The 16,854-nt window shown below is 29.5% G+C and overlaps 1 protein-coding gene across 1 annotated transcript; it reads left to right on the top strand.

Annotated features, from left to right (window-relative positions):
- The first annotated feature begins 11,192 nt into the window (after window positions 1-11,192).
- On the top strand, window positions 11,193-15,728 carry LOC120216978 (50S ribosomal protein HLP, mitochondrial-like). The gene is made up of 2 exons (XM_039214233.1): window positions 11,193-11,268; window positions 15,355-15,728. Exons 1-2 carry the CDS (start codon window positions 11,193-11,195, stop codon window positions 15,726-15,728), a joined length of 450 nt encoding a protein of 149 aa, XP_039070164.1.
- The last annotated feature ends 1,126 nt before the right edge of the window (window positions 15,729-16,854 follow it).

Below are 16,854 nucleotides of genomic sequence, written 5' to 3'. Positions count from 1 at the left end.
GATATTGATGTGGGTATCGATACTAAAATAAAGGTATTTATACCATGGATTCTAGAATATAGAAATGGTATCAATACTGAAAGGGAGTATTGGTACCATAGTATAGAAGCATCGATAACATAGGAGGGGTACCGATACCAGTCATCCTGAAATGTTAAGATAAGATGAAATTTAATAGAATTTGGAAATAATAGTACATTTGAGTATTATTAGAAGTATAAATGTTAGAAATGTATACTAACATTTGTATTGTATGGGTAATTATGGATACTTGTGTAGATCAAAATCAATCTCTTGAGTCTAGCAAGAAAAAGGGTAAAAATAAAGTTGTCGATTAGTCGGACATCAGTAAGGCATCCTATTGAGCCATACAAGGTGAGTATGTTAATTATGGACTTATATGTTATGATAGTCATAGATGCATTTTACTTAATGTATATATTACATTTACCGAATGACACTGTGTGTGCAACTTAATAAATTCATAATAAGTTTATGAATTTCCGTATTGGCACTGTGTGTGCAACTTAAGAAATTCATATTAAGTTTATGAATTTTCGTATTGGCACTGTGTGTGTAACTTAATAAATTCATAATAAGTTTATGAATTTCCGTATTGGCATTGTGTGTGCAACTTAAAAAATTCATAATAAATTCATGAATTTCTGTATTGGCACTGTATGTGCAACTTAATAAATTCATAATAAGTTTATGAATTTCCGTTTTGGCACTGTGTGTGCAACTTAAGAAATTCATAATAAGTTTATGAATTTCTGTGTTGGCATTGAGTGTGCAACTTAAGAAATTCATAATAAGTTTATGAATTTCCGTATTGGAACTGTGTGTGCAACCCACATAATTCATAATAAGTTTATGAACGATTGTATCGACACTAAGTGTGCAACCCACGAAATCCACAATGAGCTTATGAATGACCGTATCTTCACTACGTGTGCACCCCAAAGAACTTATAATGTTATGAAAACAATAAATTCGTATTTTGATAGTTATAATATACTTATTTTTTAATTACGACATTTAGGTGCAACTCATGTACCATGCATTTTCATTCAACATATATTGGGCAAACATAGGATAAATTAGAAAGTACTGATTGATATGTATAATGTGCATACTAAAGATAGTTATCATGTTATTGGATTGAAGATTGGTTCGCCAAACTTATTTGATGTATTGGTATGAATTATACGATTTTCATTTGTATTTTGATAATTTAGGATATACTTATATTTAAGTATAATTCATTTTGTATTACTATGTATCACTAAGTAAATACTTTGCGTGTGTTGGTTTCATGCGTCAGTAAAAGCCGAAATTAGAAGTAAAGAGTACCAAGTAACTCCAAGCATCAAGGAATATACTGCAATATCATTAAGACATCCTATGATGTAATTTTTTACTTAGTTTAGTGGCATGTACTAATAAATGTCCTATTAGCTCTATTTAAATAATTTGGAAATTGGTTTGTAATAGATTAACTGTATCGTTTTATATTGATTTTAAATATGGATGACATGAACTAGTATTTCTAAATGGAGTAGACGTGTTTAATATATATAATTGGACAATGTCTTATAATTTATATTAGTAAATGATTTTATATAAAGAAAAGGAAAATTTTATTGATTTTCAAATATTGAGAATATTTCAAAAGACATGTGACATCTGTAACTCGTGTACGGAAACGTATACGGGAAATGGGTGTTACATCAAAAAGCCTGGTTTTATGAATAGATTGTATTCAAATCATGACATTGTTCGGATACTCGACAGTTTGATGTTTGCTCCACTACGATTGTCAAGTCAAAAACTTTGTGATGAGATGAACCCTTCAGCTAGCCCAATGAAGGCGATTATAATATATATATATATATATATATATATATATACACAAACACACACAATAAAGTTGAATTCAACTAGCCAAAAAATGGAAAATTAAATCAAATTTGTCTAATAACGAGTTTCAGTAAAATGGACTAAGGGAGTTGTGGAACACTTGTTATATTCAACATCACACAAGTACTCAGGATTTTATATTTATACTGATGTCTCTATACTTCCTCTGCTAAGGAAGTCTGTGAAGCTTGAACAAATGGAAGATTTTCAGAGAACCGAAATAGAAGTGTTCTAGAAAATCTAGTTATTGATTATTCTAGTTCTATCATTTTGTCTACATCCAGCTAAAATACCAAGCCAATAAAGAGGGACATGTTATAATGTTCACAAGGACAGAGAAAAAAAAGGACATCTTTGATGCCTAAAACCTTAGAAAATAGGAGTAATACTTTACAAAATTCTTTTATTTTTGATTTCTAAAATAAAAGAAAGGAGAAAAATATTTTCAAACAGGACAATATCAAATGTGAAAGGTCATTGAAGTATGTGAGGCCCATTCTACCTCTATTGGAGAAAAAGAATAGGCGATGCCAGAATAATGAAACATTCTCCAATCTCAAAAGCAAATAGTCTAATAGACCAGAACGACTGAAGGATATAACTTGTAGCGCTTCCTTGTGATGTTGACAGTGATCATTCAAGAAGCAGATGATCGCCTTATTTGAAAGAGGCACATATCCCAGCGCATAGCAAAAATGAAAGAATGCAACCAGTTAAGGATGAATTTTGGTACCCAACTAGGGGGGATCCATGAAAATACCCTCCTTGGGGCATGACCAAAAGCCCATATCACGTTGATATAACAAAATTCTGACCGAGAAGGCATTGAGAGTGAGTCTTATGACTTGGAGTGTCAAGGGCAGACCATGATTTTGAGCAGAGCTTACCTTGTAAAGTAAACCAACCGAACATCAATTAACGACAAAGTCCTGAAAAAACAACTCTGATAGCGCAATTGAACCAAGAATAGAAAGGGGCATCAAGATCATATTACAGACCACAACAAGAATTTGGGAGAGAATACATTTCCTCTGAAATGAAGACATAAAACAAAGACCACAAGATGAATGTGTTGATCTTAAAAACAATACAAGCTTGAAATCATAAGTTGCTACAATAATATCTAAGTACACCCTGGAAAAGAGTGATCGAGTGGAAAAAGACTTAGTTTTCCACTTTGGAGTCAAAGGAAAATTGAATCAGCATTTATGCATGCATAAGAACATCATTTGCATAAAAGAAAATACATTACATTCCATTCGCATTTCACCCATAAACGTATAGCTTTTACAGATCTTCCAATGAAAAGAAAAGATTCATGGTATTAAAATCTCAACAAGTGGAAGCTAGAATTCAAACCTCAAATACAGAGAATCATGTTTAAGGAGACAGAACTTGAAGAACAGGGTGGGCCCAATCCACAGAGGAAATATTACTTTGAGCTGGGGCATTTTGCCTGGCCATTAAGTTGTTTTATAAGTTAAAAAATAAGAAAACTTTCTCATTTAAATCTAAAAATGAAAATTGTTGAAAAGTAAGAAAATTTTCTTACCTAGTAAACTATTTCCAAAATTGGTAAGTCCTTCGGGCCATCAATAAGTCTTTCGAGCATGATGCTTAAATCCTTCGGGTCATCTGTAAGTTTTTCGAGCAAGATGATAAGTCCTTCGGTCCATCCATAAGACCTTTGTGCAAGATGTTTTCACATGTCTCTCAAAAAATGAGAAAGGTTTCTCATTTAAATCTGAAAACGAAAATTGTTGAAAAGTAAGAAAAGTTTCTTACCTAGTAAACTGTTTCTAAAATTGGTAAGTCCTTCGGGCCATCAGTAAGTCTTTCTAGCATGATGTTTAAATCCTTCGGGTCATCTGTAAGTCTTTCGAGCAAGATGATAAGTCCTTCGAGCCATCCATAAGACCTTCGGGCATGTTGTTTTCACATGTCTTGAAAAATGAGAAAAGTTTCTCATTTAAATCTAAAAATTGAAATTTTTGAAAAGTAGTTTCTTACCTAGTAAACTATTTCTAAAATTGGTAAGTCCTTCGGGCAACCAGTAAGTCTTTTGAGCATGATGCTTAAATCCTTTGGGTCACGTGTAAGTCTTTCGAGCCAGATGATAAGTCCTCTGAGCCATCCATAAGACCTCCGGGCAGGATATTTTCACATGTCTCTCAAAAAATGAGAAAATTTTCTCATTTAAATCTGAAAGTTGAAATTTTTTAAAAGTAAAAAAATTTCTTACCTAGTAAACTATTTCCAAAGTTGGTAAGTTCTTCGGGCCAATCAGTAAGTCTTTCAATCATAATGCTTAAATCCTTCGGGTTATCTGTAAGTCTTTTAAGCAAGATGATAAGTCCTTCGGGCCATCCATTATACCTTAAGGAAGGATGTTTTCACATGACCCTCGAAAACTGAGAAAAAATTCTCATATAAATTTGAAATTTTTGAAAAGTAAGAAAAATTTCTTACCTAGTAAACTATTGCAAAAGTTGGTAAGTCATTCGGGCCATCAGTAAGTCTTTCAAGCATGATGATTAAATCCTTTGGGTCATCTATAAACCTTTAGAGAAAGATGATAAGTCCTTCGGACCATCCACAAGACCTTCAGGCAGGATGTTTTCACATGTTTCTTGAAAAATGAGAACAGTTTATCATTAAATCTGAAAATTAAAATTTTTGAAAAGCAAGAAAAGTTTCTTACATAGTATATTATTTCCAAAATTGGTAAGTCATTCGGTTCATCTGTAAGTCTTTCGAACATGATGCCTAAATCCTTCAGGGCATCTATAAGCCTTTCGAGTAAGATGATAAGTCCTTCGGGCCATCAATAAGTCCTTCGGGCATGATGTTTTCGCATGATTTCCCGAAAAATAAGAAAACAATTTCCAAAGTTTCTCATTTAAATCTCTCATGAAAAATGAAATTTTTAAAAAAGTAACCAATTCAGATTTCCATGTTTCGTGGCAGCAAGACAAGGTCTCACAAGAGAAATCACTTTCCAAAGACTATCCTCCCAAGACTTTCAGATTTGATATTCTCGAAGACAAGAAAAGTGAGTCTGCTTCGATTCAATCTTCCCTGAAGAACAGTGGAATGAATCAATGTCACCATATTTGATTTTCCCTCAAGAAAAAAGGAATAGGTCCCTCTATTTCAAGATTTGATATTCCCTGAGTAACAGTGGAACAAGTCAGCCTCGATTCAATCTTCCCTGAGTAACAGTGGAATGAATCAACTTCCCAGATCTGATTTTCCCTCAGGAAGAAGCGAAACATATCCATCTCTTTCAAGATTTGATATTCCCTGAGTAATAGTGGAATAAGTCTGCCTCGATTCAATCTTCCTTAAGTGACAGTGGAATGAATCAACGTCCCCAGATATAATTTTCCCTGAAGCAGAAGCGGAACAAATCCCTTTCTTTCAAGATTTGATATTTTTTGAGTAACAGTGGAACAAGTCTACCTTGATCTAATCTACCCTGAAGAAACAGTGGAGCAAATCCCTTATCAGATTTTAAAGCATGGAGTTGATCGGACAAAACTCGTTGTCTCTTCGTCTTTGCCCTATTCTTGTTGACACAAGAATGAGCAAAGAGGGGTTTCTGTCGACACTCGTTTTTCATCTTATTTATTATTATTATTATTATTATTAATTAAATTTTATTTTTTCTTTCTTCTCATGCTAAAATTACAACCCAATTGAAGCCCAAGTTATAACCGACCCAACAGACCTGGGCCCAAATTACATTATCAGATTAGCAGGCCCAATGAATCGACCCAAACCCTAAGCCTATTAAAATTAGGATTTATTGAAACCCTAACTTTCCACCTTAGTTCCAACTATTGCCGTCGTCACTAGCAGGTGAAGAGCCACGTCAGTGCCACTGTATTGGCCCGTTCTTGATGATTCGACCGCCATTTCAGCTGCATATCGTCATCTATAGTAAACCAAATCAATAAAAAATTCAAAATCAATAAAAAACCATCATCAACAGTAAATCCATCCAAACCTATTGAAAAATCGGATTCTTGTCAGATGGGAGATCTGATTTTTAATGTGTTTTAGGGAAATCATTTCCCTATGTTTTTAGCCAAACCAAACATGCAAAGAAGAAGGGAAAAAAGATTTTTGGGGGTTTAAAAGAAACCGAAAGAAAAAGAGAAAATGAGGGGAAGAGATTGGGGTTTGGAGAGGAAAAAAAGGAAAAAAAAAAAAGAGGAAAAAGAGAGAAAAACAAAGAGAGAAAATGAAAAAAAGAAGAAGAAGCTTACCTCGGGTTTAAGGACTCCACCGGCGACAAAGGAGTTGGCCAAGCATCAAAGGTATTTTTTATTTTAGTTTGGGTTATGGTTTTAGGGAGTTTAAGGGGGAAAAGTCTTAGTTTAGGGGTTAAAAGGGTTAGGAGATTGTGTTTAAGGGGTTTTTGAGGGAGATTGGCCTCTTGTCGGGACGATTTACGGTGGTGGCCACGGTGGTTTGCGGCCAATGATTGGTTTTTCATATAAAACAAAATAAAAAAAGAAGAAAAAGGAAATAGTTGAGAGAAAAAGGGTAGAGGGGTTGACTGAAGAGAAGAGAAAGGAGATGCTAGGGTAAATTTGTTTTTATAATGATATATATATATACAGGTCCCAAAATGACGTAGTTTAGGGAATTAAGGTTGCACCTGTTTCGAGTTTAGGTAAATTGCTCGAGTGGGGGCTCTAGTTTTGGAGAGTTTGCAGTTTAGTCCCGAATTAAAACTTTCCTAAGTTTATGATTTTGCCTCATCTTTTTGCGCGTGTTACAGTTTGGTCACCCTAAGCTATTTGTTTTTGTTTATTTCAATTTTCAGCATGTAATATTGGATAATTACATTTCGATCCTAAATATAATGGTTTATTACATTTTTAGTGTTTTATATGATTTTTACATTATATGTTGTGCTATTTATTTAATTTTCTTTTGAGACATTAAATTTCCAGTTTTATTATTTAGTCCCATTTTGTTTGTTATCTTATTTTTTTAGGATTATTTTAATTTGAGTTCCTTACTTTAATAATTTCCATTTTGGTCCTGAATGATTGAAGTTGGTTTATTTACGATTGCAGTGCCTAGTTAGTAAAAATATTTGCAATGGTTGCATTGATTTCATGTTGGTTGTGTAGTTTAATCCTTAAAGTCATCATCTTTATTATTTTGATCTGTCATTTATATATTTGTTAATTTACTGGTAGTTGTAATATTTTCAAATATTATTTAACACTAACATTTTATGGAAATGCGCCTTAATTGACAAAGAGCCATTTATAAGAATTGTTCAAACAAAATATTACCTTTTATATTCGAATGAATTTGTTTTTTAAATATATTTAATATATGTATTTTATCTAAAAATTAGGGCAATATTATTTTGTATGGGGAATCCATGAAAATGCCCCCTTAACTGACAAGAAAGGTATTTTCGAGAATTGTTCATGTAAAATAATACACTTTATATTTTTTCTAAAGAGGATAATAATTTAAATGTATATTCGAATTTGCAAATTTCAATATTTAGATGACGTATAATCACTTAGGTACTAATTTTGGGCGCTATGGGGTGCTAATCCTTTCCAATGCGTAATCGACTCCTGAACCCTTTTTCAAAATGAATTTGTAGTTAAATGCAAACCCCTTTTTATCTTTTAAAATTATTTTTCTTAAAATTATTTTAAGGGATATTTTTTAGGTATTCGATCTACATAACCCAAAGGTCGATGGCGACTCCAAATTTATTTATTTATACATTTATTTTAAAACCAACATTTCCCAAGATTAAGTTGGATCGCTCCCCGAAATAGTCCAAAAAAGCTTAAGGACTGTTTCGATAATAATATATTAAATATAAATAAGATGTAAGTAATTATTATATAAAATGGAACTTACCATTTATAGATACCCGTTACTATATAAGTTGAGTATTAATATCTTAAATCTTAGGTAGTCACTTAATTAGTAACTATACTAAGATTAAATGGTTAATGTTTAGCATGATGGAAAGTTGAGGAGCAACGCAAATTATGCTTCCTAGAAGCTTAATTATATGTCGAAGGGTCATAATTACCGGCTCAACCAAATGTCAAGTTGGAACTCAACTCACTAAAGATAACTTGTAGTACAGAAAGATGCTATTGGGGTCACTTTAATCGGATAAAAACATTTTTAAAGCAAAATTTTGAAAGCAATTAGGATTTAATTAATAATCGGTCCGTATGAGGAATGATGTGTCTCTTTATCCTCCAACCACTATTTATTCATTCATTCATTTATTTATTATAATTACCAGCATTATTATTGCTAATTTATTGTTATAAATTGTCTCTTCGCTGGCAACCAAAAAGAGCGCCACCACCTCCATACAGTGGAATTGAATTCAAATAACGATAATTTTCCCATTAAGTAGATTTCAAATTTGAGATTTATAAATTAATTTAAACTCAATTATTTTTTTCTTAATAAAAAATTGATTTTTTATGTCCAATTGTAAACTTGGTTATTTGAATCTTAACAAATATTTTTATATTAATTTTTAAACTTAATAAATTCAAGTTCAATTAATTTTTTTAATAAAAAATATTTTTTATATTCAATTGTAAAATTGATTGCTTGAAATTAAATTTTAATTATTTTAAACCTACATAAGAATTTCAACGATAAAAGTAAATATTATTCTTCTTAGAATTTCTAAATTCAAACAACTAATTCTACCATTATGTTTTATCCGAATACTAAAATATTATAAATAAATATTAATTTATAATTAACCAATATGGTTGAAAACCAATTACTTTTATATAATACTTAAGTAAACACAGCACTACTCATATTTCATTCGGGGTTAGGTTTTGTATTTTTTATTTTAGAACGTAAGTAGTATTTTTTTTGTTAATAGAGAAAGAGAATGTTAATCATCATGTACACTTCATTGAAGTAGCATTCTCATTAAAGGAACTAAATATAATTTGGTCAATTAAATCATTATGTTTATCAACTGTTAGAGTGTTTATTGTGTTATATTGTTCTCGTCTCATATGATTTGGTCTCGCTCCCAATTAAGTTGGAAAACTCATGAATAGATTCGACGATGACATTCTCATGGGGCACCTAAGATTTGCAAGTGACAGAGTGAGAATTATATAGATATATCTGCATTATCAGTCTCCAACTCTATTTTTTCTATAATATAATTTCATAATATCACATTATCAGAAAATTTTAAAATTTAAATCTAATTATTAATTTAAAAAGAATTATTAATTTACACAATTAATGTGATTATGTGAATAAAATAAAATATTAAGAATAAATTTTAAAAAATGATCAAAGACCAAATATTACTTTATCTTTAATATACTGTAAAAAAAATATAAAATAGCCAAGACGTAGAAATGATTATCCACCCCCACACCAAAAAAAACACAATTTTCAAGCTCCCCGCTTGATGATTAAGCTATTTTTATGAAGCACCTTTTTAAAACTTTAAAGGTCAAAAAGTGAATAAAATAAAATAAAAGCTAAAATGATTTGAAAAAAGATCAAAGATAAAAAGATGTTATTAGATTTCTTTATTATCGTATGATTTGTTAGCTTAATTATTGAGGTGGTAATAAAATTCTTATGAGAATTTAAATTCAAAATCGCTATTCATATTTCAGCTATATAATTACTAAAAATAAGAAAAGGAAGAGCAGCGCACTAAAATAGAATCATTTAAAACGTGAGGGTTAGCCTTAATGCTCCAATAAGTTGAAAATGTATAAAACCAAAGACGTGGATAATATATGTATATATATATATATATATATATGATAATGGCTTCCATAGAATCCATTAAGTAAAAGCAAAAGCAATCCTTTATCGATCTCTCAAAGATGATGGCCTCCATTATTTCTGCACCGAGTACGAACCCCATATATATGTGAAATAAAAAAGAAAACTGATGGGGTAGGGCATTAGCAGAGGAACAATCACATGCGTTGGTGTTGGATTTGATGATTTTGTATATTATTTAGATGCAGAGTGGAGAGAGAGAATAAGAAGCAGAGGCACGTGTCGTGGTGAAAAGGGAGGGCGTGCAATCCATCAAGGATCAATGCATTTGGCTGACTTCTCGATGCCAGAAGCTGAAAACGAAAACAGACTGGATTTTATTATTGCATTTGATAAGTCCCTGTCTCTCTCTCCATTGCAACTGTCATTGTCTGGGGAAATAATTAAGCTGCGGTAATATTGAGCTTCCTTTCACTTTCTGTTCAAGTTTTTACAGGTTTTTCTTCTTTTTTTCACCTCCATGTGCTGTGTTGGTTTGGTACTGAATATTTTGTCTGTTTTCTGGGTCAACACAGAGGTCCTGATTTCAGATATCTGGGACACAAACGCAACTTATGAATATACTTAATTTCTTCTACCATCTTTTATCGCCCAAGGTTCATTCTTTTAGTTTAGCGATAAGAAATTGGATGCTTTCAAAATAAAATTTTTGGATTGAATATTATGTATCGAAAGATAATTCTACTATAATTTTTTTATTTGATTATGAATACATTCTAATTCAATTTTAGATATAATAGAAGCCTAACATTAAAAAATATTTATATAATAAAAACCTAAAATGTGTTGGAAAGAAAAACTGTCGAATGGGATTTGAACCCATGCAGTTTCTAAAACTGGCGACATGTACCAACTCGGCCATCTTGTTTTAATTAAGGTCTAAATCTTTATAAGAACAATAAACGCAAAACTACATATGTTTTCCTATTATGATAAATAACCGGCTGATTAACTTACGGAACAAACACATACATGTAGCTTAAGAATCTAAGCTACGAGTGAGAGTGAAAGAGCTAATTATACAGTTTCTTAGGTCTTTGATTTTACTCTGAGAGAGTGCTGCATGCCCACGTTTTTATATCAATAACTCATTCTTTCAATATAGTTAATTGAAGAAAATAAAAAATTTATTGAAGAATGGTCAAACCAAAATAAGAATTTTTTTCTTTCATAATTTATTGAAGAAAATAAAGAATGCCAGACAAAAAGAAAAAGAAAATAAACATTTATTTGAGGCGCATATAATATGTTGGGCTAAGCCTACTTTAGCTTGAGCCCAAACCCAATCGTCCCCTCAATCTCTCACGTTCTAACCTAATCGTCTCCATCTCCTTGTACAAAATTCATTTAGCTAATTTACCAAACCCTCGTTTCTCTATCTTTTGTTTGACTATACGGTATATGTAGTGGGTCTTTCGTTGATGGATGGCCTTCGAAACAACTTTGCTAATTTACCAAGCACATCAAGAGAGACTGTGTGGCAGTTTCCTGTATCAGGTCAGAGTGACCTCTGGCATATTGTTTCATTTAAGCTTGTATTATGATCTGTGAAATCATTCACATGGAGTGCATGCTAGTGTTCATTCTTGATTCTATATTATCCTTGGAAAATTGGGATAAGGTCCCCAAACTTCTGGGAATAGACAAGCCTGTGGAAACAGGTTCGAAAAGGTTGGTCATATGTCATTTTTTGTGGGATAAAATTTTCATTCATGCATGTCTTATTAACCTAAATGATTCAAGGAGTTAGGCATTTCCAATCAGCATCAAGATTGGGATGAGCGTTCCCTTGCTTTTTACTTGCTGCTTAAGCATCAAAGATGATGAGAACCCTAGTCAGCTTTCGAAAGATCAGCATAATGGTTCGACGGTAATTTTGAGTGGTTTTGACAGGAGTTAAACATATCGTTAATGAAAGCTATATTATGAATCTCGTGTTAGGATTCACATAGCTTATTTGAATAGGATAACTGTTCTCGCAGCTTGAAGTCGGTGTTATCATATTTTGTTCAATGTTCGATGCTATGAGAAGGTGGTGTTTGTTTTTGCAAAGATAAAGGTATGCAGTCTGTGGATCACATCTGCAAGCATATGTAGCAGAAGAGGTAAACAAAAAGTCTGTAGTATGCAAAAATAAGACTGTTTGTTTTTTAACGTATGCAGACTACTAAAATGAACTGAAATATAAATAAACTGACTTTTTAAACTTAAAAGAGTTTTGCAATACTGAGATTTAAATAATTTTAGTTTTACAATATTGAAATTTAAATAATCCATACAACTACAATAATAAATTATTTAAAATAAATCAATCCATATTTTCAAATAAATCAATCCATACTAATAAATTATTTAAAATAAATCATCTATACAACTACAATAATAAATCAATCTATATTTTAAAATAAATCAATACATAGTAATAAATTATTTAAAATAAATCAATCCATATTTTAAAATAAATCAATACATACTAATAAATTATTTAAAATAAATCAATCCATACAACTACAATAATAAATCAATCAATATTTTAAAATAAATTAATCCATAGTAATAAATTATTTAAAATAAATCAATCCATATTTTAAAATAAATCAATCCAAACTAATAAATTATTTAAAATAAATCATTCAATACAACTACAATAATAAATCAATCCATATTTTAAAATAAATCAATCCATACAAATATATTATTTAAAATAAATCAATCCATATAACTACAATAATAAATCAATCCATATTTTAAAATAAATCAATCCATACTAAAAAATTATTTAAAATAAATCAATCTATATTTTAAAATAAATCAATCCATACTAATAAATTATTTAAAATAAATCAATCCATACAACTAAAATAATAAATCAATCAATATTTTAAAATAAATCAATCTATACTAATAAATTATTTAAAATAAATCAATCCATATTTTAAAATAAATAAATCCAAACTAATAAAGTATTTAAAATAAATCAATCCATAAAACTACAATAATAAATCAATCCATATTTTAAAATAAATCAATACATACTAATAAATTATTTAAAATAAATCAATCCATATTTTTAAATAAATCAATCCATACTAATAAATTATTTAAAATAAATCAACCCATACAACTATTTTAATAAATCAATCAATATTTTAAAATAAATCAATCCATACTAATAAATTATTTAAAATAAATCAATCCATATTTTAAAATAAATCAATCCATACTAATAAATTATTTAAAATAAATCAATCCATACTAATAAATTATTTAAAATAAATCAATCCATACAACTACAATAATAAATCAATCAATATTTTAAAATAAATCAATCTATACTAATAAATAATTTAAAATAAACCAATCCATATTTTAAAATAAATCAATCCATACTAATAAAGTATTTAAAATAAATCAAACCATACAACTACAATAATAAATCAATCCATATTTTAAAATAAATCAATTCATACTAATAAATTATTTAAAATAAATCAATCCATACAACTACAATAATAAATCAATCCATATTTTAAAATAAATCAATCCATACTAATAAATTATTTAAAATAAATCAATCCAAACTAATAAATTATTTAAATAAATCAATCCATACAACTACAATAATAAATCAATCCATATTTTAAAATAAATCAATTCATACTAATAAATTATTTAAAATAAATCAATCCATACAACTACAATAATAAATCAATCCATATTTTAAAATAAATCAATCCATACTAATAAATTATTTAAAATAATCAATCCAAACTAATAAATTATTTAAATAAATCAATCCATACAACTACAATAATAAATCAATCCATATTTTAAAATAAATCAATTCATACTAATAAATTATTTAAAATAAATCAATCCATACAACTACAATAATAAATCAATCCATATTTTAAAATAAATCAATCCATACTAATAAATTATTTAAAATAAATCAATCCAAACTAATAAATTATTTAAATAAATCAATCCATACAACTACAATAATAAATCAATCCATATTTTAAAATAAATCAATCCATACTAATAAATTATTTAAAATAAATCAATCTATACAACTACAATAATAAATCAATCCATATTTTAAAATAAATCAATCCATACTAATAAATTATTTAAAATAAATCAATCCATACAACTACAATAATAAATCAATCAATATTTTAAAATAAATCAATTCATACTAATAAATTATTTAAAATAAATCAATCCATACAACTACAATAATAAATCAATCCATATTTTAAAATAAATCAATCCAAACTAATAAATTATTTAAAATAAATCAATCCATACAACAACAATAATAAATCAATCCATATTTTAAAATAAATCAATACATACTAATAATCAATCCATACAACTACAATAATAAATCAATCCATATTTTAAAATAAATCAATCCATACTAATAAATTATTTAAAATAAATCAATCCATATTTTAAAATAAATCAATTCATACTAATAAATTATTTAAAATAAATAAATCCATACAACTACAATAATAAATCAATCCATATTTTAAAATAAATCAATCCATACTAATAAATTATTTAAAATAAATCAATCCATACAACTACAATAATAAATCAATCCATATTTTAAAATTAATCAATCCATACTAATAAATTATTTAAAATAAATCAATCCATATTTTAAAATAAATCAATCCATACTAATAAATTATTTAAAATAAATCAATCTATACAACTACAATAATAAATCAATCCATATTTTAAAATAAATCAATCCATACTAATAAATTATTTAAAATAAATCAATCCATACAACTACAATAATAAATCAATCCATATTTTAAAATAAATCAATCAATACTAATAAATTATTTAAAATAAATCAATCCATACAACTACAATAATAAATCAATCCATATTTTAAAATAAATCAATCCATACTAATAAATTATTTAAAATAAATCAATCCATACAACTACAATAATAAATCAATCCATATTTTAAAATAAATCAATCCATACTAATAAATTATTTAAAATAAATAAATCCATATTTTAAAATAAATCAATCTATACTAATAAATTATTTAAAATAAATCAATCCATATTTTAAAATAAATCAATACATACTAATAAATTATTTAAAATAATTTATTTTAAAATAAATCAATCCATATTTTATAATAATTTATTTTAAAATTAATTATTTTATAATAAATTATTTTAAAATTAATTATTTTAAAATAAATTATTTTAAAATAAATAACCTTATTAAATTATTTAAAATTATTTTAATAAATAACCATATTTTATAATTGTTCTTGAATATGTTTGAAAACCTTTGAAGACATAAAACCATATCTGCACCAAGAAGAGCTCGCGCAGACGTTAGAAGAGCTTCTGTCTTCTAAAAAACAAACGGTCTGCGAAGCCTAATGTCTGCGAGTGGCAGACATAAGAGGTTTGAAGAGGTGGAACAGTGAAAACAAACACAGGTTAAGTCCAGACAATTCTCTTACGGTTCTGTGATGATTGCATTTGTGATTATTCTCTTTCAAAGGTAACCTTATTATTTCGTCTCATTCTGCAGCAACGAAGGACTTTTATACAGATGAGAACTGTTCTCAAAGTAGTGGACAACTCGGGGGCAAAAAAGGTGATGTGCATACAACCGTTGTAGGGGAAGAAAGGGGCAAGATTGGGAGACACCATAATTGCATCTGTGAAGGAGCCATGCCTAATGGAAAGGTGAAGAAAGGGAAGGTGCTATCCGGTGTAGTTGTGCGTGCTTCCATGCAGCGAGGTCGTTGTGACGGGATTGAGGTCAAGTTTGATGACAACGCAGTTGTTCTCGTTGACAAGCAAGGTCAGCCGATAGGGACCAGAGTTTTCGGCCCTGTCCCACATGGGCCGAGGCAGAAAAAGCATGTCCAGATCCTCACTTTTCCGGAGCACATTGCCTGATTTTCAATTAGAATGCAGCATATCTGATGAGACAAAATTGCATTCATGGCCTCATGCTGTTTTCACTTGTTTGAATTAGGAGGTCTTCAGAACAGATTACTTTGTAGAAACGAAATAAATTATTATATCAAAAAGTACTTGCCAGCAATTAACCCAATGAAAATAATGCCTTGAAGGAGCTTGGTACATGTGGGGAGATTTTCTCACAGAGATTAGTTTTTCTGCCGTGAAAGGAGATGAAAGGAAAACAGCTTTAATTATCAAAGTAATTCAAATTCAAGCTTCATGCGCTGTCCAAGTTCACCGAATTGTTTAACGCTGTTCGGCTGCAAACAAGCTCCTCTAGACTGTAGCGTCTAAACATCAATCCTGTAAAAATTATCTAGCTTTGAAAACTCTACATATACGAGAATCCACTTAGAAATGTATGCTTGCCAAGTAATACAATGACGATTCCAAGATCTCAGCTCATCAAATTTCTTTGGGACACAAAGCTAATCTTAAAAGGCCCCAACTTACGATTATCACCACCTGTTAAACCCCGCCAAAAAGAGTTCTATCATATTTTAGTACATATCACAAGTACTTACAAGCAATGTTATTAAAATCGGACCGGACCGGCCTGTTCGACCGGTTAAATCGTGAACCGGTGGCCTATCCGGTCCGGTTAACTCCCAAAACCGGATTAGCACAGAACTGGTAAAGAACCAGAAGAATCGGCTGAAAACCAGGAAAACCGAGGTGAACCGGCTGAAAACCGGCAAAATCGGTTTGAACCGCCGGTTTACTTTTTTTCTTTAAAAAAAATTAAACCAAACGACGTCGCTTGTTCAACGAGCCGAGTCAAATTCGAGTATTGCTGAGCTCGACTCGAACTCGAAAACTTTAAAAGTAAGCTCAACTCGACTCAAAAACTCACGAGCTAAAAATTATCAACTCAAAATATAATATTAAAACTTGAAATCGAAAAGGCTCGAACTCAAAAAAAATTTAGAAGTTCGATTGAAGCCTAAAATTTGAGCTCGATTGAAGCCTAAAATTTGAGCTCAATTGAAGCCTAAAATTTGAGCTCAATTGAAGCGAAAGAATAGTTCGCTTTGTGCTCACCAAAAAGCTCCATGATTTT

The sequence above is a fragment of the Hibiscus syriacus genome, unplaced genomic scaffold (genome assembly GCF_006381635.1).
Source record: "Hibiscus syriacus cultivar Baekdansim isolate YM2019G1 unplaced genomic scaffold, ASM638163v2 tig00110174_pilon, whole genome shotgun sequence".
Classification (NCBI taxonomy): domain Eukaryota; kingdom Viridiplantae; phylum Streptophyta; class Magnoliopsida; order Malvales; family Malvaceae; genus Hibiscus; species Hibiscus syriacus.
This window is presented reverse-complemented; position numbering and strand designations above follow the sequence as displayed.